The sequence below is a fragment of the Ranitomeya variabilis genome, chromosome 6 (assembly GCF_051348905.1).
Source record: "Ranitomeya variabilis isolate aRanVar5 chromosome 6, aRanVar5.hap1, whole genome shotgun sequence".
Lineage (NCBI taxonomy): Eukaryota > Metazoa > Chordata > Amphibia > Anura > Dendrobatidae > Ranitomeya > Ranitomeya variabilis.
In genome coordinates this window covers 328453436-328477766 of record NC_135237.1, presented here as the reverse complement: position 1 = coordinate 328477766, position 24331 = coordinate 328453436, and the positions used below count along the sequence as shown (strand labels likewise).

Below are 24331 nucleotides of genomic sequence, written 5' to 3'. Positions count from 1 at the left end.
AGATGTGATAAATTTGGGGTTATTGTTCTCTCTCATACTGGTCACTGGAAGTTCAACATGGCACCTCATGGCAAAGAACTCTCTGAGGACCGGAAAAAAAGAATTGTTGCTCTACATAAAGGTGTTCTAACCTGTAAGAAGATTGCCAACACCCTGAAACTGAGCTGCAGCATGGTGGCCAAGACCATACAGCGGTTTAAGGCCTCTTTCACACTTCCGTCTTTGTAGTCCCATCGAGATACGTCGTTTTTTGAGAAAACAGGATTCTGCATTTTCTCATAGACTTGTATTAGCGACGGAAGGCCACACGTTTTGTCCGTCGTGTACTGGACCCTGCGGAATTTGACGGCCCATCTTTTGCAAAAAACGTTCAATGAAACGTTTTTTGTCTGCAGTGGAAAAATGTTCCCCGACGTCTCCTGTGGCATACGTCGTTGCTCCGAATGGGCGCCTATGGACACTGGATCCTGCGCACAGTGTGAAATGCAGGAATCCAGTGACGGATGCAGTTTTTACATCTGAGCATGCCTGGAGACATATTCCAACCCGGGGAAGAGTCTCTCTCTCTCTCTGTCTCCCTCTCCTCACGCGACACATCCATCATACTACTGGATGCGTCACACACGTTTTCCTCTATTTTCACAACTTCACAACGTCCGTTGACGCGTCATTTCACTACACTATGACGCACAGCCAACGACGGAAGTGTGAAAGAGGCCTAACAAGACAGATTCCACTTAGAACTGGCCTCACCATGGTTGACCAAAGAAGTTGAGAGCACATGATCAGCGTCACATATCCACAGGTTGTCCTTTTAAAAGTGTATGAGTGCTGCCAGCATTGCTGTAAGGGTATGTGCCCACGTTGCGGATTGGTGTGCGGATTTTTCGCACAGATTCTGAAAAATCCGCAGGTAAAACGCAGGGCATTTTACCTGCAGATTTACCGTGGTTTTTGTGTGGTTTTCACATGGGTTTTGACACCTGCGGATTCCTATTATGGAGCAGGTGTAAAACGCTGCGGAATCCGCACAAAGAATTGACATGCTGCGTAAAATAAACTGCAGCGTTTCCACACGATATTTTCCACAGCATGTACACCGGATTTGGTTTTCCATACGTTTACATGGTACTGTACAATGCATGGAAAACTGCTACGGATTCACAGCCAAATCCGCAACGTGTGCACATACCATAAAGGTTAAAGCGGTGGGGGGTCAGCTTGTTAGTACTCAGACCATACGCTGCACACTGCATCAAATTGTTATGCATGGCTGTCTTCCCAGAAGGAAGCCTTTTCTAATGACGGTGCACAGGAAAACCTGCAAACAGTTTACTGGAGACAAGCAGACTAAGGACATGGATTACTGGAACCTATGGTCTGATGAGAGCAATATAAACTTATTTGGTTCAGATGGTGTCAAGCGTGTGTGGCGTAAACCAAATGAGGAGTACACAGACAAGTGTCTTGCCTACAGTCAAGCATGGTGGTGGGAGTGTCATGTTTTGGGGGCTGCATGAGTGCTGCCAGCTGTGGGGAACTACAGTTCATTGAGGGAACCATGAATGGCAGCATGTACTGTGACATACTGAAGCAGAGCATGATCCTCTCCCTTTGAAAACTGGGCCACAGGGCAGAATTCCAACATGATAACGACCCCAGACATACCTCCCAAGACAGCCACTGCCATGTTAAAGAAACTGAGGGTAAAAGTGCTGGACTGGCCAAGTATGTCTCCAGACTGAAACCCTATTGAGCATCTGTGGGGCATCCTCAAATGGAAGGTGGAGGAGCGCAAGGTGTCCAACATCCATCAGGTCCATGGTGCCGTCATGGAGGAGTGGAAGAGGATTCCAGTGGCAACCTGGGAAGCTATAGAGAACTCCATGTCCAAGAGACTTAAGGCAGTGCTTGAAAATAATGGTGGACACACAAAATATTGACACTTTGGGCACAATTTAGCCATTTTCACTTAGTGGTGTACTTACTTTTGTTGCCAGCGATTTAGACATTAATGGCTTGTATCGGCGTCATATCTTCAATGTTGGCCCATGAAAAGATATAATAAAATAATTACAAAAATGTGAGGGGTGTACTCCCTTTTGTGATATACTGTATAATATTTAGCAAAATCATCTATCTGAGGTCACCCATTTATTAAATAAAAAGGGCAGCCCCAGATTGGCAGGAACTCTTTTAAAGTGGCTGTCCACTACTATAGCATTGATGACTATGCTTGTGATAGGTCATCAATGTCTGATTGGTCAAGGTCCTGGTGCCCCCGCCAATTATCTGTTCTCCATGGCAGCGGCTACCAGCTGGAAATGCTCACTTGTGGAGCTGGTCGTCTTCTCATTTTGGCCGCCACAGGGGGCTACACATTCCTATTGGTTTGAATACGAGGCGGATGTGCAGTACCCCTCCTCAGCCATTATCAGAAGACGGCCAGCTCTGTGATTCTTTACAGTCAATTGTTTTGTGTTTATTTTTTATTTCAATTCCGCTTTTAAATATGCACCATTTGTCATGAATCTGTCTAAAACTTCTGGATAAGCTAAGTTGTGGAGGAAAAATCTAAAAAGACTAAAAAAGAAAGGCAACTTTAAAAGTGGTGCAAGTAGTAAGCAATAAGGGTGAAATACTAAAGCTACTAAAAAGGAGGAAGTTACTCCCGAACAGTGGAGAACCCACTATGATGAATCAGGGCCATGGTTTAGGTTTTTATGCTTAGCCTCTCCTTTCACTGAGACTGCTTATATCTGTGCTGCCCATGTTCCCCTTACTTGTGCTCCTATACAGGCGCTCTGGGGAGGAATTCCACTGTAAAACGGTGGACTACACTTTTCTATGCAATTCAGGCAAATCTTGTAAAATACTGCCATCTAGAGGCGAACTGTATTAGTGTTGTCTATTCTAGATTACACTCTGAACCTATATTTGTCATTAAAGGAATATTACCATCTCCAAGATCCTATCCCAATGTTTAGTAGGTGTAATAATAATATTAGCAAATACCTCCACTTAGAAATGTAGCATAGTTCTTCTGCTTCGCTATGCCTTTTTCCTCATCTGCAGGCATTGCATGACCTTATGCTTATGACCACTGATATAGTCACAGTTAGTTAGATAGTTGTTAATGGTCGTTAGCTTGGATACCTAAGGTCCTGCAATGCCTGCACGTGAGGAAAAAGGCATAGCGAAGCAGAAGAACTATACTACATTTCTAAGTGGAGGTATTTGCTGATATTATTATTACACCTACTACATATTGGGATAGGATATTGGAGATGGGAATACCCCTTTAATTACAAGTAAAACCAGTTATCCAGGAATTATTTCAGACTCGCTGGATGTATCATTACAGGTGGATTTTGTTGTCATGTAAAAATTGTAGCAGAAATCTGACTATTCCACATTAGTACTGTGAGTTGTTTTGGATTTTCAGCATAGATTTTGATCTACGGGGTAACATGGAGAATGATATGCCTGACATGCCAGTGTAAGGAGACTTAAAGGCCATGCAATTCTCCTCTGAGAAATTAAATATGCAAATTGCCTCTTCAGAGAGGAAGAGGACTAGAACTCTAGTGCCACCTACTGGAAGTATAAATCTTAAAAGTCAATATTGACCCTTTAACTGCCACATGACTCTTGATAAAAGCCAAACCAGAATCTCAATTTGCAGATATGTGTATTGGCTTATTGCCCCTCATCAGTGCAAAGCGTGAGATCTGATTGGCTGTATGAGAAACCTCTGACTGCGGTAAAAGGGGTAATTTTTCAGGAGACTTATAGGCCATGCAATGCTCCTCTGGGAAAAAAAACGTGCAAACTTCAGCGTCGATTTCAACACTAATGCACACATCTGAATGCGACCCTGAAGAACTTGAATCTCATTGTTTAAGGATGTCTATTAGCAGTGTTTATTGAATTTGTACTGAGTTAGGCTAAGTTCACATTTGCGTATGTGTCTGCAGCGTATCGTCTGTGCATGCCTTTAAAAGCGTTTTGGCATGCGTTTGCATTTTTTATGCTCATGCTGGGGGTGGTGACATCATTTTCTGGACATGCATGTAGAAAAGCCGCAGAGACACCATCACGTGTTTCTCAACGCAAGCAATGAATAGCCAGGTCTTTCACCGGGAAGGAACAACCACGGGAAGGGCAGCATCCAGTAAAGGAAAACCACCTATACCAAAACATGGTATCCATCCACAGACAGCTGTTTCGGGGTATTTGCCCCTCATCAGTGTGGAGTAGGAAACTGGCTATTAGGAGCAGTGCCTAGTGAAAAGACTATAAACATAAGGATGAATGACCTCGGGGAGATCAAAACATCCAACACCACGGAGACACCATCACGTGTTTCTCAACGCAGTGATCCAGAACACTGCCCCCATCCCTAAAGGGAAATATGCAAATGCATGTAGAAAAGCCAGGGAGACACCATCACGTGTTTCTCAACGCAAGCAATGAATAGCCAGGTCTTTCACCGGTAAGGAACAACCACGGGAAGGGCAGCATCCAATAAGGAAAACCACCTATACCAAAACATGGTATCCATCCACATATTTGACTGCTGTTTCGGGGTATTTGCCCCTCATCAGTGTGGAGTAGGAAACTGGCTATTAGGACCAGTGCCTAGTGAAAAGACTATAAACATAAGGATGAATGACCTCGGGGAGATAATGTGGATGGATACCATGTTTTGGTATAGGTGGTTTTCCTTATTGGATGCTGCCCTTCCCGTGGTTGTTCCTTCCTGGTGAAAGACCTGGCTATTCATTGCTTGTGTTGAGAAACACGTGATGGTGTCTCTGTGGCTTTTCTACATGCATTTGCATATTTCCCTTTAGGGATGGGGTCAGTGTTCTGGATCACTGCGTTGAGAAACACGTGATGGTGTCTCCACAGTGTTGGATGTTTTGATCTCCCCGAGGTCATTCACCCTTATGTTTATAGTCTTTTCACCAGGCACTGCTCCTAATGGCCAGTTTCCTACTCCACACTGATGAGGGGCAAATACCTCGAAACAGCTGTCTGTGGATGGATACCATGTTTTGGCATAGGTGGTTTTCCTTATTGGATGCTGCCCTTCCCGTGGTTGTTCCTTACCAGTGAAAGACCTGGCTATTCGTTGCTTGCGTTGAGAAACACGTGATGGTGTCTCCGTGGCTTTTCTACATGCATTTGCATATTTCCCATTAGGGATGGGGGCAGTGTTCTGGATCACTGCGTTGAGAAACACGTGATGGTGTCTCCGCGGTGTTGGATGTTTTGATCTCCCCGAGGTCATTCATCCTTATGTTTATAATCATTTTCTGGACATGCGCAGTCTAAAGTACACATGCATATTGAACGCATGCATACACATGTCCTTGCGTACTAATGCGTTTCCGTAGTACGTGTGTTTTTAACACTTGTGGCTTTTTTTTTTTAAATTGCAGCATAGTGGTGGAGAGATTAGGCCAAAGTCGTTGTGGGGGTACTTTGAAATGCACAAGGAGTCATAGCTTGGGGGGCTCAGTGGAACGCACTGTATAGAGCGATCAGTATGTCCCATAATATAATTCGTGTCCTTTTATTATAGATTAAATTCTTACAAGTTTCCTTTTTCATTTACTGTATGTCACTAATTCCGTGAGAAGCCATGACTTCTAATGAGTCCAACATGCTACTTTGCTGCAAGTACTCCTCAGAAATGCCAAGAGTATTTCTACCCTGCTGTAAAGTACGTGGTGCGGCATCTGATGGCCAGTTTACCTGTAATGACCAGTATGGGCTGTAATGTGTATGGCTGCATGTGCGTAACAATAGCTAATCAGAATGGTTCGTTCTATGGTTGGTCAAGCCATGGTCACCTTTATTCATTGGAGCAGAGTAATGTAAGATTTGACTGAGACTCAGCGAGCGCTCAAAGTTTAGAGGGTTATTCCCACCTCTGGTTTTCATGGTCGAAATGGGAATAACTCTCTGTAGATCTGTAGGGGACAGGGACCTGGTGAGCTGTGCAGACGGGTGGAACCATTGTTGCCGGGAGTCGGGGTTCCGGGGGACGGATTTGAGGGGCGCATGGGAAGCCAGGCTCATGTGACAGGAGGCAGAGTGACGCAGGGAGAGGAGAGGATAAAAAGCAAAACGCGCGAAAGCAGGGGCAGAGAAGCGCGGGAAATCTCTGAGGAGAGGAAACTGCAGCGCAGTTGTTGTGTGTGTGCAGGCCGCAGTGAGACTCGCTGGAAGCAGGGGGAAAACGTGCAACAGACACTGCGGGCAATTACCAGAGCCCCCAAAAAGAGGCGCATTCGTCGTCAGCGACCCCCCAGGCAGAGGGGTAGTGCTGATCAGCTCAGGGACAGTATTACCGCGCTCCCCGGGAGCATCTTGCCACCGAGTGCTCCGGGCCCTCCTGGGTTTTTCTTAGCTGTGACTGATACTGATAATTCTGCTAATTCTCCTCAAAAAGACTCCTCTCTGGACGTGGAAACTGTTACCCCGGATCAACGTCCGCCTGCGGGAGGTAACGCAGCACCGCAAAAGACATTCTGGACTCGAATCTACACCTGGGCTCGACGTCGGAGGACACCGCCTTCCCTCACCACTAGGACTACGTCGCTGACGGAGCCTCACCACCAGGACTACATCGCTGAAACAGCACTGATAAGTGAACGTTGTTGACTTTACCTTAGTAGGAGAGGTACTAGTGAGGCGCGGCCGCGTTCTTCGGGTATAGTTCAGGCCTCCTATATAGTAGTTAGGATTTACTGTGACATTGTATACTTGTACTTAAGTTCCCTGCGTGGAAAACTGTTGTTATCTTTTTGGTTGGAAGTTAAAAGAAAAGTTAAAAACGCTGTTTGCTTTCTGGCTCCCATTTGTCCCTGCATCCTTCTTTATCTGCGGTCTCTACAGATCATCAAAGGAGGGTTTACAAAAATGGCCGAGCTCAGCTGCTCTACTCTGTTTGTATAACTCCCAAAGTTATGAAAGAGAGTCACAGAAACAGCTCAACAGCTTATGTGGTAGTATACTATCCCAACACCCATAAATTACTTTGTGAGTTATATGGGCAGTGTAGCTATACCTGCCAACAGACCCAGACCCAGGGAGATATTCATGAATTTGGGGTGCTGTCCAGGGGGTTGTGGTATGTCCCAACTTCAGTTTTAACTGTGTCCCAAGGAAACTGATACAGTTGAACACAGTGGTGGAGCAGGGATCATTAGGTTTCTGCTCCACCATTCTGCCTATGTACAAGGGTTTTCAGGTCATGTGACTGGGTAGCAGTCAGAGAGCAGGGATTCAGGCAAGTGATTTTCTCGTGTGAGGGCATCATACTGTCTGTGGGTGAATAATACTATGTGAAGTAGTGACTGTGGGGGCCATACCTCACTCTGTATGGGGATGATGTGGGACATCATACCATGTGGGGAGGCTGTGGGAACATCATACCATGTGGGGAGGCTGTGGGAACATCATACCATGTGGGGAGGCTGTGGGAACATCATACCATGTGGGGAGGCTGTGGGGACATACCATGTGGGGAGGTTGTGGGGACATCATACCATGTGGGGGGGCTGTGGGGACATCAAACCATGTGGAGGGGCTGTGGGGACATCATACCATGTGGGGAGGCTGTGGGGACATCGTACCATGTGGGGAGGCTGTGGGGACATCATACCATGTGGGGAGGCTGTGGGGACATCATACCATGTGGGGGGCTGTGGGGACATCATACCATGTGGGGGGCTGTGGGGACATCATACAATGTGGGGGCCTGTGGGGACATCATACCATGTGGAGAGGCTGTGGGGACATCATACCATGTGGGGGGCTGTGGGGACATCATACCATGTTTGGGAGCTGTTTGGACATCATACCATGTGGGGAGGCTGTGGGGAAATCATACCATGTGGGGGGGCTGTGGGGTCATCATACCATGTGTGGGGGCTGTGGGGACATCATACCATGTGGGGGGGGGGGGCTGTGGGGACATCATACCATGTGGGGGCTGTGGGGACATCATACCATGTGGGGGGGAGGGCTATGGGGACATCATACCATGTGGGGAGGCTGTGGGAACATCATACCATGTGGGGGCGCTGTGGGGACATCATACCATGTGGGGGGCTGTGGGGACATCATACCATGTGGGGGGGCTGTGGGGCATCATACCATGTGGGGGGGCTGTGGGGACATCATACCATGTGGGGGGGCTGTGGGGACATCATACCATGTGGGGAGGCTGTGGGAACATTATACCATGTGGGGAGGCTGTGGGGACATCATACCATGTGGGGAGGCTGTGGGGACATCATACCATGTGGGGAGGCTGTGGGGACATCATACCATGTGGGGAGGCTGTGGGGACATCATACCATGTGGGGAGGCTGTGGGGACATCATACCATGTGGGGAGGCTGTGGGGACATCATACCATGTGGGGGGGGCTGTGGGGACATCATACTCTGCCACTGGGACTGTGGAAGTACCATATACACCTCTGGCAAAAATTAAGAGACCACCACATCAAAACCCTGTCATGGGCAGCCCAATCTCCAGACCTGAACCCCATTGAAAACCTCTGGAATGTAATCAAGAGAATGATGGATAGTCACAAGCCACCAAACAAAGAAGAACTGCTTACATTTTTGTGCCAGAATCAGTGGGAAAGACTGGTGGAAAGCATGCCAAGACGCATGAAAGCTGTGATTAAAAATCATGGTTATTCCACCAAATATTGATTTCTGAACTATTCCTGAGTTAAAACATTAGTATTGTTGTTTCTAAATGATTGTGAACTTGTTTTTTTTTGCATTATTTGAGGTCTGCAAGCAATGCATTTTTTTTTATTTTGACCATTTCTCCGTTTCAGAAAATAAATACAAAATTTATTGCTTGGATTGGAACTTCGGAGACATGTTGTCAGAAATTTATAGAAAAAAAGAACAATTTACATTTTACTCAAAAATATACCTATAAAGAGAAAAATCAGACAAACTGAACATTTTGCAGTGGTCTCTTAATTTTTGCCAGAGCTGTAGTGTGTGGGGACATCATACTATGTGGAGTGGGCTATAGGGCCATAATATTGTGTGGGATGAAGTTGGGAGTATTGCAGTGTGTTAGGGAGAGAGGGGGCATCATTCTATATATGAGACTATGAAGGTATAATGTTTTGGGTGACTGTGAGGGCATCATAATGTGGTAAGCTGTGGGGGCATCATACTGTGTGTTTAGCTATGGGGGCATTACGCGGTGTGGGAGGGTTGGCTGTGTGTACATCATACTATGGGGGAAAGGGCTGTGGAGGCGTTATACTGTGTTGTGGGCTGTTGGGCTGTAGTGACATCATGCTGCATGGAGGACATTATATTATGCATTATGACATTTTTGTTGTGAACCAGAGAGTGACCTTGATGCTTTATAATCTACTAGCAGACCCAAACTACTGGTTGCCTATCTAGGCTATAATGATGACTAGTCACTACAGATTTCTATGTGAATGTCTGTATATTTTTCAACGTCACCACTAGATGGCACTACAGATTCATTAAATAAAGCTTTACTTTCTCAAGGGAATAGATCAACATTAAACAAAGACCTGTCTTGAAATCCTGTTGTCTCTGCTCCATCTCAAGCATTCAGCCACAATTTTAATAAAATTAATGTTTGGAAATAATTAAAAGATAGGAAATGCAACTTGGGTATTGTTTGCTATTTTACTCTGGGCCCAGGACTAGGTGACAAAGAAAAAAAATTAAAGGGGTATTCCCATTTCCAGCATCGCATCTCAATATGTTGTAGGTGTAATAATAATATTAACAAATACCTTAAATTTGAAATGTAGTATAGTTCTTCTGATAAGCTATGTCTCTTACCCCATGTGCTTGGCATTCCAGTAGCTTAGGCTAGGTTCACATTAGCGTTTCTGTGCGCAGCGTATGATCCGCATGCGTAATGCGTACATATCTTTAACATGATGTACGCATGCATCATTTCGCGGTGTGCGTCGGTGTCCGGCGAACGCAACATGTTGCATTTTTTGAGGCATCAAATATTGTGCAACCATGCACATGCGCATGCGTACTTCAGACTGCGGATGTCCAGGAAATGATGTCACGGCCTCCACCATGCGCATGAACAACGCAAACGCATGCCAAAACGCATTTAGACGCATGCACACGCAGCATTTTTTTTTGCGTAAGATGATGCGGAGTAAAACCGCAGCGTAAGCATGCATTTGTGCATGCAGATGATACGCTGCGCACAGAAAAGCTAATGTGAACCTAGCCTTAGATATCCATGGTTATGACCACTAACAGCTAACTAACTATCACTATATGAGTGGTCATAATCATTCTACTGCAATGTCCTGCACATGGGTAAGCGACACAGCGAATCAGAAGAACTATACTACTTTTCTACAATGGAGGTATTTGCTAATATTATATCTACTACATATTGGGATAGGATCTTGGAAATGGGAATACCCCTTTAAAGGCATCTACAGGGCACATGTTCAGAGAGCTGCTGGCAGATATATCATTACAATGCGTTAAAGGGCTTGTCCATTGTAAACAAGTTATCACCTATCTGTGGGATCATGAGGGTCTGACTCCTGGGAATCTCACTGACCGGCAGAATGGACCCCTACTAGAATGGCTCTGCAGTGTGCATGTGCGACCGCTGCTCCATTCCTTTCCCTATGGCGCTGCCAGGTGCCGTGTTTCTTTTTTCCTGGCAGCTCCATAAAGAAAGAGTTTGTATCAGGAAAGCAAATTCCCAATTCTGCCCATTGGAGCGAGTCCCAGCCGTGGGACCGGTCAGTAAGTTATCATCTATCTTGGTGATAACTTGTTTTCTCTGGACAACCACTTTAATTAGTTTTTCTACCTGAAATCATGGCATAATGAATTCAAAGTTAGTAAATTAGTTTTCAGTTACTTCTCAGAATGTTTGGTGATTGGACTGTTATCCAGTTTTCTGAGATCTTTCAACATAAATCTGTAGCTCTATGGCATCTGTAGTCCATATATACAGGTGTGTCTCACAAAATTAGAATATCATCAAAAAGTTAATTTATTTCAGTTCTTCAATACAAAAAGTGAAACTCATATATTATATAGAGTCATTACAAACAGAGTGATCTATATCAAGTGTTTATTTCTGTTAATGTTGATGATTATGACATTATGATACATTTCCTTTTTTCTGCCAATAATTTCAGAAAAAAGGAAATTTACTTTTAAAAAGAATTTGATCTCATTGGGTTTGTTTCTGCAGCCCGTTTATGGATTTTATTGATGTACAGAACATTTGTCAAATCTTTTGGAACAAATCAGCCATGTGTGAACATACTCTTACTAGATTAATTCAAGCACTGTAATTGTAGTTTGGTGATGCAGTAACAGAAGTATGTGCTTTTGTCACCTACAATGATGTGGAGTTAGAACTCAGTCTTATCACTGAACAGAACTTTCTCTAGCATCCGCTTGATTTAGAAATGGATGCATATCGGCAACCTTTTAATAAACCTGCCTGAACTCTTTCAGCATAGCTATTTTCCTTCATTCTGACGATCTAGCAATCTTGTAGAAATTGCTTTGTGCCTGAGTACAGGAAAATGACTCCTATTTTTCAAAACATGGGTAATATGAAGAAGGTTGGTTATAGATAGAAATCATGCTGGAAAAAGAACACTTGTATCTTTTGTGTTTCTGCCCTACTCATAGACATACTTTTAAAACATTTTTTTGTATATATATTTACTTTAGGGCTGCACGGAAACCAAAATCCAGGTAGCTAATGCACCTAGAATTTTGCTGCTGATGCCTTATTGGTTACAGACATTCTTAAAGAGGTTGTCCAGCCAGAATATATTACTGACGTCAGATCTATCCTTAGCGCTCTAACCTTGGGATAGGTCATCGAGATCAGATTCGACACTTGGCCAATCAACTGTTGCAAGCTCTGCCTGCGGCTAGATGTAAAGATATTGCACAGCTCTGCACTGTGCAGCTCCATTCAGAGTGTTCTGGCGTCTGCCAGGTACTGCAGAACAGCTCTTATTATTTTGACCAGATCATATTGTTTTGAAAAAGAACCTGTTCTGCAGTACACAGCGACCACTACGCATTGATTGGAGGTTTGCAGTGTATTTAATGTCTTCACATCCAGCCACCACCAGAGCTTGAAACAGCTGATCATTGGGGGTATCGAGTATTTGACCCTCACCATTTTGAAATGGATGACCTATCCCAAGGAAAGGTAATCAATATATTCCAACAAAACCATCCCTTTTTCTTTCCTGGCTACAAAAAGCATACCGATTCCTGTAGTGATCTAATAACCTACAAGTTTACAGTAATTTGATGTTTTGTGGATTAGATCAGGATTCAGTCATAACAAGTCCTATCAATATAAATGGTAACACATGACCAAAGCAGCACACCTAGTTTTTTGGGGGGTTGTAATTGATTTGTATGTTTCCTTCATTCCCTATATCCAATCACTGATTCATTATCATCTGCAGCTCACAAAAATCTCCAGAATCCACCTTTGTTCTACCAGTAAAACTGCAAAAACTTATTGTTGCTCTTATTCCTCCTCTTCTGAACTACTGCAACTCTCTTCTAATCAGTTCTCCACTGCACTCTCCAATCTGTCCTGAAGCAGCAGCCAGAAACAGATTCTGTCCAGCCACTACACTGGTGCCTCCACTGTGTCAGTCATTGCACTGGTTGCCCATCCAATATAGAATGCAACATAAAATTCTCAATTTGAACCGCAAAACTCTAAACTTCTTCACCGCCCGATATGTCCTCCCACATCATTGTCTACCACCCTGTACTTGGTCTCCATTCTGCCAATGATAAAACTTATCCTCCATAATCCGAACCTTCCATCCCCATCTCCAAGACATTTTTGTTGTTGCATCAGTTTTCTGTAATGTAATAACACAGATAAATCAAATTAATTTCCAGTGTCCAGAGTTTTAAATATGCCATAAAAAGCACCCTTTTTGCAGGACAATCATCAGTTTCTCACATATTTCATGCACTCAGTAGCACTTTGTATGAGACATAAACAGATACTGGCTTGTGACTGCTTCCTGCTGCTTTACATGAAACTCTTATTTATTACAAAGATGGCTGGACATTTCACCTTTTGTGAAACTCCACTTATCTCAACGATTAACACAAAAGCTTCCACTGAAGTAAACCAAATGGCACTTCAAATCAAACATAAGCACAAATTCTGGTGCCTGGTAGCTCCAGGAAAAATTAAGAGATCCATAAAATATATAAAGCTTTATTAATAATATTTTTTTTCAAAAATAACAGTAACAGAGTGCCTGAAAGGGAAGTACCACAAAATAACTAAATATACTCAATAAATAAAGAAAATGAATAGCCAAAAAATTGGGACAAAAATATATATAAATAAATAAATATATATGGCAGCGAACAGAGTGTCAGAGCAAGGGTATAACTCAAAACAGGAGGAAGAGGAGGGTGAAACTGAGTGAGTTCAATTATACATAGTAATAAAATATACAATAGATCACATCACATAACAATGTCCCCTAGGCAATTGCACCACCACCAAAGCACTTTTAAGTCAAATTCTCATTGCCAAAAATCATGAACCTGTATAATATACTCCACAACCAAAATGCATAAACCCAACAGTGGGGGGAAATTAGGTTACAAAAGTTCACATACTAATACCTCAATTTAGTAGCAGAGTGGACTCCCCACCCCCCCAACGCGCGTTTCACCGCTGATTCTTCCAGGGGCGTATTGGGTTTATGTATTTTGGTTGTGGAGTATTCTGTTATTTTTTTATTTGAAAAAAATTATTATTAATAAAACTTTATATATTTTATGCATCTCTTCATTTTTTCTGGAGCTACCAGGCACCAGGATTTGTGCTTATGTCATAGATTGTAAGTTCTTGCGACTAGAGAGCTCACTCTTGCTTGAATTGTTGAATTATGTGTTATTACTCTTTAATATCTGATACAGTTTTTTATTTGTACGCTTTGACATGTAAAGTGCTACATAACTGAATACTAATTTATTATTCTTACATTTTTTTGTACATTTCTGGTTTTGTAGATATAAAAACAAAATGTGACTATGACCTAATACAATGTGAAGAAAAAATGTTGAAATACAAGTATTTTTATCCATATTAAGTTTCTTTTTATTATGTTTCAGAAATCATGCGTTCCAATGGATTTTGCTTAGCAAACACAGAAACAATAGTCATTGACCACAACCTTCCACATGTGAAAGATCCCGACTTGGATGTAGACTCAACAGATCATTTGTGAGTATGCCGCATACCGGTTTTAGCAATAAAACCTATTCTTATCTTTGTCTCCTGGCCAGGGTGTTTTACAAGCTCTAAGCAGTGACCTAACCTAGATATGCCCACTCATTTCACAGCATAGGAAAATTTATTTTTACTACCTAGCATTAAAATCCAGCATGAAAAGTTTCCTGCTGTCACTGATTTATAGGAAAAGGAAGAGGTTTTCTCTCTTGTCATATTCACAGGGATCCAAGAAAATGAGAAAACGGTGTTTCTTCCAATGTCCTTGCATATAAGGGCTATTTGTTCTCCATGTGTCTGCAGCACTGGCTTAAAAGGAATGTGTCATCAAAAAATGATCTATTAAATTACATTTTTGAGTCAAATGTATTGTTTATTTCTTTTAATTTTAACAATGTTTTATTGTTCAATTTTCACACTAGGCACTAGTTTGTTTTTTTTAGACTCTAACGCATGGATTAATTACTGACGTTCCGTAAACCAGTCTTAATGATGGGTGTGTAGGACTAAGATGGGCCTAATTCATTAAGAGATGCATGCCAGTTAACGTATATGAGGCATGTTATCACTGGTGTGCACCTTACCAGAAATGTTCCTCCATAATTTACGCCTCTAAAGTGGCAAAACTTTTTAAGAATTTGTCGGGCTGGCTTCATCACACCCTAGCCCACATACGCTCCACCAGCTTTGGCAGATCTGGTCTGGACTTAGCATGAAAACACCAAAAGTCACAACGTTTTTGCACAATTATGAGTTGCACAAAAGTTTTGCAACTCTTCAAAGCGTTTTGTTTTAGAAATCTGCTGTCACAGGTTTACCGCAACAGACAAGAGCAAGAATACCGCAGTGACTGATTTCTCCTACTCGTGCACTGATGAGAAGCACTTCACCTTCATATTAAACTGTGCAAGTTTCTTTTAGCAGTGCAGTAGTTAATCTGCTCAGTTGAGAGTTCTTGGAAGCTTTCCTGCATTTAGGCTCAGCTATGCACTATTAGCCACTCCCATCTCCTACGTAAACAGGGTATAAACAGGCTAGCATTCATTGTCACAGCTAGCTTTTGCTGCATGGCTGGGGAGGTTGTTGGTGGTTATTAGAGTAGGTGATTAGTGGATTTATCTGTGACAGTTGCTAGGTTTTGAGTGTGTGATAATTTATTTTCTTCTCCTACTTTGGTTTAACCCCTTCCTCCACTCCCCGGTGCATCCCTCTGTTATTTGTGTGTGTATATTTGTATGTTTGGTATTTTTCATTACCCCTGCTCGTATCACTTTGTTAGTCTGTTTGGTGGGTTACAGTACACTACTACCCTCTTCCCTGGGTGGAGGAAGGGTACAGACTGAGGGCGAATTTAGAAGCTAAGCCAAGATGCGTTGCCCCGCATCTTCACTATCAGAAGTAATCCGAGGAGCAGGGCGAGCTAGGGCGGTAGGGACAGAGAAAGAACCCCTGGTCCCGGGACACCTGATAACAGAGTCGTGTCATCTGGTGAAAACACTTTCATGAATTGAGGCCTAACTTCCTGTTGTTTTAAGAAACAATACAAGTACATTAACAGCAATGAACAGACTCTGACCCTATCTTTTGTACTGAAGCCTCTAATAAGTGTGTGCAATAATCATTATGAAGCAAGGGGGAGGTGTGAACTCGCTTATTGCCACTGGTGGATCCTGTGTTATCAGTTGTGTATAGAGGTGTTACCTACTTCTGATGATAAGGAGTTGGCTGAAAACTCTTCATGAAGTAACAGGAAATGTAAGCCTAAAAAAATTCCAGGGGCCTCTGTAAAAATTGCTAGATTACTATTTTTTTTTTTATTTAATAAAGATCATGATGTATTTTTAAAAATACATTGCCTGTTTTTTTTTTTTTTAAATACATTTAACACAAAATCATGAACAATAGGTTATTTTCTGATGAAACATTCCCTTTAGTTTGCCATCTAATAGGTATTAGATGAATGTAGTCTGAGCACGCCAATTTTGGCGGGACTGAATAATCTTCTGTTGAGAGTGGTGATGTCTTGATTCTGTCCTCATGGCAATTGCAGAAAAGCTGGTGGAAAGAACAAAAAGATTAGACATATTGAAATCAATCTTGCCTTTTAATGAGGCAAAACCACTACTATAGGTATCCGGTAGTGATTTACTCCCCTCCTTCTATTGAGCACACGTTCAGTGGGGGACTGAGATTAAGTGGTTAGGTGAATACGTTGGCAAATGTAAGAAAGTTGGTGGAAAGAACAAAAAGATTGGACATATTGAAATAAATCTTGCTTTTTTATGAGGTAAAACCACAACTATAGGTATCGGTCAGTAGATTTACTCTCCTCCTTCTATTGAGCACACGTACAGTGGGGGGACTGAGATTAAGTGATTAAGTGAATACATTGGTGGGATGTAACAAACGTGTATGACAACCTATTTTACCTTCATATCACAGGTAGCTACAGAAGGTCAACCGTATGTTTCATAACTAAATTATTTTACACCTAAATCCATAGGAAACCCCACAAACATCGTTTTACCATTATGTAGATACATGCCCTTGCTCTTGGGATACATAGCAATGTTCAGTGTACATCCTGAATAACACAGTATAGGACAGAAGTAAGGCAGGGATCAGATCCCAAGACCTTCTAGTTGAGAACCCAACATTATGTGGCAGACAGGGGAAGATTATCATATAAGCCAGACGCTTTCGCTGTACGAGTGATTTGTGTCTAAGAGCTCTCATCACTCCGAGCTGTGAAATACAGCATTACTAGCCTAATATTATTCCTTACACCTGCTGTCTGTCTGATTACAATGTAGCAGATTGATTGGAGTAATTACTTTCTGCGCTGTGCAGGGTAGAGCTACTACTGAGCAGGGTTATGTGCCTCTCTCAGCATGAGACATGGCAGGACGTCCTGCCAGTGGCACTGGATCAACAGCAGGTCACCTCTTTGATGCTCTCAGGACATTCTTTGAATGTTAATGTGACTCCTTGACATGATACTGAGCATTTCTGCGCTGATTGAATATGAGCTGTGCTTCCAGCGTAGAGGAAAAAATTGGAAGTGGGTCTGGAGAGAACTTGTTTACTTGTCCAATGTGCAAAATGGAAACATTTGATCTTGCAATTCAAGGAGGTGGCAACATGGCGACATGTCTCAAATACACCTCACTAATGTTGCAGCTCCATTACTGAAAAATGTCATTGGTATTTAGGTATTGCATACGTTTTTTAAAAGGTTCTTCAATTAGCAACTGGAACCTATCATCAGGATGTCACAGCGGCATTATGTTCTTAATGTCTTTTTTAAAATTCTTTCCAACTTCTATTGTACCCCTGCCGCCCCACATGGCTTAAACTGGAAAGGAGAAAAAAATGGCGGATTAAAGAGAAGGAATAAAAAAATTGAATTAATTGGTCTACATGTGTCGAGCACTAAGGCTTGTATGACTAAAACTTAGAGCCATAGTGCTCAAAACGCAAAGACCGAGTGATTCTATTTTTTATTCCTTATCTTTATAATTTTAAGAGCAAAGTAATAAATGATGGTTTTATACATTTTATTTCCCTGCGGTTGCTGGAAATCTTCTACTCTTATATACAATTGTTCCTGCCTTGGGACCAGCCCATGGTCCCCTCCATGCACCACACCCTACAAGAATTATCCAATTAACAGATCTGGTGAGCTGATGTGATCTACTTTTTGTCCATTGGAAAGTGACCCATTGCATTTGCACCGGTCTTCTGATCAGTGGCTGCATTAGTAGGCAAAAAGGTTGTACTGAGCATGGTGCCAGCTACACCCATCAGACCACCTGGTGCTCATCATCATACCATATGGGACAATTCAAACTGTACTGGTGGCATGAGTTTACACAGAGAAAACTTGGTGACAGGTTCCATTTAAAAGAGGTATTCCCGTGGTCGAATGTTGTGGCCTATTTGCATTATATTCCACAATATTATAATATTATAATCATTGGGAAATGGCGTCTATGAGGCCTCTCATCTTTTTAAGTGGTGGAACTTGCACTATTGCTGACTGACTAAATACTTTTTTGCCCCACTGTATATGTTCAGGGGATGTATGCCTGGTAATGTCTGAATGATTGCCTATTCACAGAATACAATTTCTTTACACTGTTCCTCAGTGTAGGAGATGACAGCCTGCTACACAATCTTATAATTAAATTAATGGAATGCATATTGGTTAAGTAGAGACCTAAGGAACACATTGGTGAAGAGGGGCCTATGGCACGTTAAGGTGCGTGCTGGAAAACACATTCTGCCCTTAGCATAAAGACCCCTATACACTGGATCTGAATGTTGGCCGAGCATAGCATGCATGGGATGGCTGGGATTGGAGGACCGGCTGAGTATGGCCAGTGTTACATACTGCATCTCACAACATGACTCGTGCATTAGATGCAGAAAATAACTACATCTACAACACAAATAACACCAATATCAGTCTATAGAGGTGCTAAAAGATGATACGCTACATTCTTACTCTGTGCCTCATATGTGTATATAGCTCAGATACAGAATAGCTGACAGCAGACCCATTAAAGGGAAACTAGAATTCAGCATAATGAAATAAACCTATACAAAGCTTTCTGAAGTGCCAGAGAAGATCTTCACAATTTGACATGGTGGAATATTAGAATCTAATCTTATCGGCACCAGGCAACCTCAGCTTTGTTCAGACTCCTTCTTTAATCCTAAGTGCTTCATCTGCGGACGTGCTTAGAAATATCTTAGCAAGCTTCATCTGTAAATGTCAAAGTGGTTTGCAACAGATTGTCGAGAATTGATTGCTGCTCTGCCCACAAATTGTAAGGAATGCGGATAGGTCTATTCTATTATCATTGCTAAGAAGAAAGACATTGACAGTTTAGGGACTTATTAATGTATCAAGACTAGAGAAGAGTCAGATTTAGTCATAAACACAATAGAGGTTGCACTGTTATGGTATACCACACTTTGCTTGAGAAGGTCCCTTTTATGATCACTTTTAGGGCCCCTTCATACGTACGTGTTTGCAGTACGTGTAGTGTCCTTTTTTCACGCGTACTGGAGATACACGCACACCCATTGTAATCTATGGGGCTGTGCACATGTCCATGTTTCCAAACGGAATGTGTGTCCGTGTGGCGCACACGTAGACATGTTCGTTCTTTTCCAGCAGCACAGATGACAATACGTACCGAACACGTGCACACAGATGATATAGGTGTAACATCCGTGTGTCGTCCGTGTGAGACGTACCAGAATATAAATCAAACCTTTTTATTTGTTAAAGATATTCAAAGATACACATAGATATATAGATAGCAGACAGCTGTGAGCTGATATCAGGCTGGGAAGGTACTCAGTGTAGTGCAGCGGGGTTCACACAGTGTGACAGATAGGCAGGAACTACAGAACGTTCAACATAAAATGTCTTTATTCCAGAAAACACACATAAACATGTAAACGATATCCTCCGGTTTGAAGCCGGATCCTCCAAACAGTCCATGTTCAAACCCATTGCACCGCTGTATCTCTTTGGTGCGTCAGTAGCTTTGAAGTCCCTGGCTCTGTGTTAGCTTCACACAGGCCTTGGTTGCACAGAGCCTCCTGCTCTGCAGCTTGCAAAACTAAAACTGACACCCCAAGACAAAACTGAGAGATTAAACGGGAATCGTGGACATAGAGCCACTCCCAAAACCCGAAGTGGAGGAAGGGATTTGCCCCACTACCAAACCTGTAAATCCCTCCAAAAATAAAAGGCTGTGTCGGGTTTTCCTAAAAACTGACTTGCACACTACTTCGACCAAATCTACTCTCACTTTTACATTGCCTTGTAATCACAGACATTTTGCTGCAATCACAATGTGCTCCAGCGGGTTTACTATATCTCTATACGCATCCTGGGGGACACATACCGGCCCTCGTATGTGATCCCCCTCACTATCTCACAATGGTTATTGGGCCCTACCCAGCTTAAAAATACTAGCCCGCAGCTGCCCCTGAAGTGGCACATCACATTAGATGTGCCAATTCTGTCTCTTTGCCTCTGCTATTCCCAACTGCCTGGTGCATTGGCAATCTGGGTAATGGTAGCTGGCAGAGGTGTAGCTAGGGTTTTGGTTCGGGGCGGAAGGTGAAACTTCTGAGTGGACCCCTAACCAGGTAACCCTGATTACAACTATGGTGATGCACCTTGATAAAGGATGTCGGAGAACCTCAGCAGATGACCGCGATGTTGCTAAAAAATATCTCTGTACAAACACCAACACTGAGAGAGATTACTGCCCTGTGGTGACCATATAGTGGTAGATACCAGTCCTGCAGCGCATTTAAGAGATTATAGCACAGTTACAGATAGTGACTTACAGCTGATGTTCTTTATGGTGGAGCCATTCATGTTTCCTGTCTTTTCCATCTGGCCCAGACTGACATGGTAAGTTCTTCCTGCCAGGACTCGGCTGCAGAGATTACAACAAAGATATATATGACTTCTAAAATTTCCAGAACCGTCCCCATCTATTCCCAGCCTGCACAGACTTCTTACCCTGCTGATACCCCAGTGCTGAGCTGCTGCTGCCGTATGTGTCCCTATTACTGAACCTACTGTGTGCCGTCTAGATGGTAAAACAAACTTCTAGAATACATTAATGTATCTTGCAAGTGCCCTAGAAAACAGTGCCCACATTTTGCCCCCTATTAAGTAATAATGCCTTCTGTGTGCTCCTTTGTTTTTTGACAGTCACAATAACCTGAGTTCAACTATAACAATAAGTGCCCACTTAACATTTAATAATGTCCCGAGTCTCCCCCCCTGTACAACTTCCCTCTACACAGTATGATGCTGTCCTATAAAAAATATAATACCTCCACACTGTATAGTACCACCCACACAGTATACTGACCACTTAGTAGCCCCAACACTGTATAATGACCCCCATATAAATACCCAGCATTAGCTCCCACACTGTATGGTAGCCCCATCATTGTAATCCCCACATTGTATGATGGCCCCCTAAATAGCCTCCATACAGTATAATGCACCCCATAGTCGTCCATACAGTATAATTCACTCCCTATAAGCCTCCATACAGTATAATGCATTCCCAATAGGCCTCCATACAGTATAATGCATTCTCCATAGGCCTTCATATAGTATAATGCACTTCCAATAGGCCTCCATGTAATATAAAGCACTCCCCATAGGCCTCCATACAGTATAATGTACTCCCCATAAAACAAACATATAATACTAATTTCTCCTCCTCGTTCACCCACTGTTCTGGTCTCTGCAGCGAGCGCTGTGAACTGCTGCACATCTCAGCCATGTAGTGACATCATTGTGACCGCTTTGCTGAGACGTAAGACGCAGAGGGAGAGTGATAGCAGAGGGAGCATCAACTGAGTGTCAGCTGACACTCCCTCTCCAATTATTGCTTTTAATTGTATTGGCATACAGGAAGCCGATACAGTTGAACTTGTGATGACGGGTGGGAGGCCCAATGCTAGCACCAACCCCCTTCCTGGCTCACGAGCCCCATAGTGCTCTGCTGGAGAGTTTAACTGTATTGGAGTTTTGCACACGCCGTGGCAGTTAAAAGTAGCGTAGCTCCGGGTGGACCCTCAGAGCACGGGGCCCGGAGTTACCACACCTGTAGCCCCCTGGTAGATACACTACTGGTAGTTGGGGTTGATGTCAGCTGTGAATTGTCTAAAAACGCTGACATCAAGCCCCAGTGTTAGTAATGGAAATGTATCTTATCAGACACCCCAGTTACTAACCCAGTAATAGAAAGAAAAAAAACACACACAAAAATACTTTATTTAAAAAAAACACTCCCCAACTCATACCCTGGTTCATCCAATTTATTTATTTATTTAAATCCCATGCAGGCCCGATGTAGTCCAGGGAATTTGACGTAGTCCACAAATGTAAACCTGAAAAACATTAAAAGAGAGAAATAAAAACAAGACACTTTCCCTCGTTCACCAGTTTATCAAAAAAGTTCTCCCACAGGTCCGACGTAGTCCAGCGCTACACATAACATTCCCTGAATCCATCTCGCGCTGCGAGACCCGGCGACTGTGTAGAGCAATAACGTTACTGACATCCCCGCTTATCAGAGTTGCCAACGCACGCTGCTCTCTATCAGACTCGGCAACTGTAAATACTGGCAATGAGGCAACGGGTCTACATGTTTCGAGATGACTATCTTTTAGTCTTGACTATCAAGTCTCCGTGAAACGCTTAGACCCGGTGTCTCATCTCTGGTATGTATTTTTAATCTCTCCTTTGGATTTTTATGTACAATAAATGTGATGTTTTACTATACTTTTTTTTTGCGGATTCTGGCTTTTTTTTTCTCCTTTCTCATGAGTCATACACTCAGGAACCGGCCTGAGGCTGCCGTGCACCGCACCTTACTTTGAGATATTTTCCTACCTGGTGAGCTGATGTGTCTGTTTTTGTTTTGTTTTCAGCTTTCTTCTCATGGCAGTCAGGAGGGGGATACAGCTGAGCTGACAGCACAGTGAGAGGAGAGCTGCAGAGGTGTTTGTAATTAAACAAAGCTCAGCTGTACTGACCTACCCCCCAAAACTAGCTGCTGTGAAATGAAAGCTGAAGAGTGTATGTAATTAGAATCATCTCTGCTCTACTCCTGGCACTTTGTAATTGCACACAACTCTGTAGTGAGGAGAGCAAACTGTCTGTCACTATATGTCTCACACAGAGAAACCTGTTCTAAGCTACAGTTGTGTGAAAAAGTGTTTGCCCCCCTTCCTGATTTCCTATCCTTTTGCATGTTTGTCACACTTAGGGGACAAAGCTAATATCTTCAATAGGGAGGACAAATTTAAAATTTTTAATTATGTTTTATTATTCTCTACAGCCACTACTCCATCTTGGGGGCAGTTTCACCTGCTCAAACTGGTCCTATTTAAATGTATCTTCAAAATGAAGACCTCTGCCATTCCATTGTGACCTTACCTACAGTTTTCTCTTTTAGCAAATATGGTGTACATTTTGGCACGTGATAATTTGTAAGAATTTGTTTCACAGTTTACACCAAAAATTGGTGGAAATACAGTATTTTGATAAATGCGGCCCATGCTGTTCATACTATAAATAATACTGATTCATGTAATTTACCTCTTATGTAAAACACAGTTTAGATATAATCTAGCACCACAAAATGTCATTCATAAATGTCTTATACGTAATCTCATCTAAATATCAGGCTGACGAGTACGACACACTGAGTCTTCTCCAGATTGTTCTCATAACAACTCCTATGATGAATGTTGATTGTAGACGTCTAGGTTTTTTTTACACAGCCCACATGGATTCTCTTCTCTTTTATAGACATCGTTCTATATTTATTCCCAGTCTTAGTTAAATGATGAAAATGGGGTTTTCTCTTAACAAACAACTTTGTATTTCCAAGTTGGCCAGGAGTTCTCCCTGCTATTTGTATCTGCATGATGAATTTATGGTAAATGAGACAGTGTGATGGAAGTATTGCACAATATGCCAATGTAACGCTCGGCGGATAAAGAGAATGCAAAAGGCATCCCTCACTTCTAGGGTGTAGGTCCACATCATCATCAGGACATCATGCCCTGATTACCGCCTCCACTTGGCCAATTCACCGCACTGATATACTAAGCATTTATTCAGATTCCCTATGCTAAACTTGTGTCACCTGAACAATTCCAGCTCTTGGGCAATGGCTTATTTCTTTTATAGCTACACGTGACAGCAAAAAACTTTTTAAGTATTTTTTTTTATAAACAAAGGCATCTAATGTCAGTAAAGTTTGTGCGTAATGGTAGTTACTGGTTCAGATGATGGATGCCACTATCCACACCTAGTGTTCGACATGTAAGCCTTGCTTCTTTAGCTATTACAGGTAGGCATTAGTGATGTGCGAATATACTCGTTACTCGAGATTTCCCAAGCACGCTCGGGTGTCCTCCGAGTATTT

At 42.6% G+C, this 24331-nt stretch overlaps 1 protein-coding gene across 1 annotated transcript in view; it reads left to right on the top strand.

The window, feature by feature from the left end:
• Positions 1-24331, top strand: part of PXDC1 (PX domain containing 1) — an 82586-nt gene that overhangs the window by 49067 nt on the left and 9188 nt on the right. The window contains exon 4 of the mRNA XM_077269802.1: positions 14222-14333. Within this exon, the coding sequence (XP_077125917.1) occupies positions 14222-14333 (112 nt within the window). The remainder of the gene's footprint in view (positions 1-14221; positions 14334-24331) is intronic.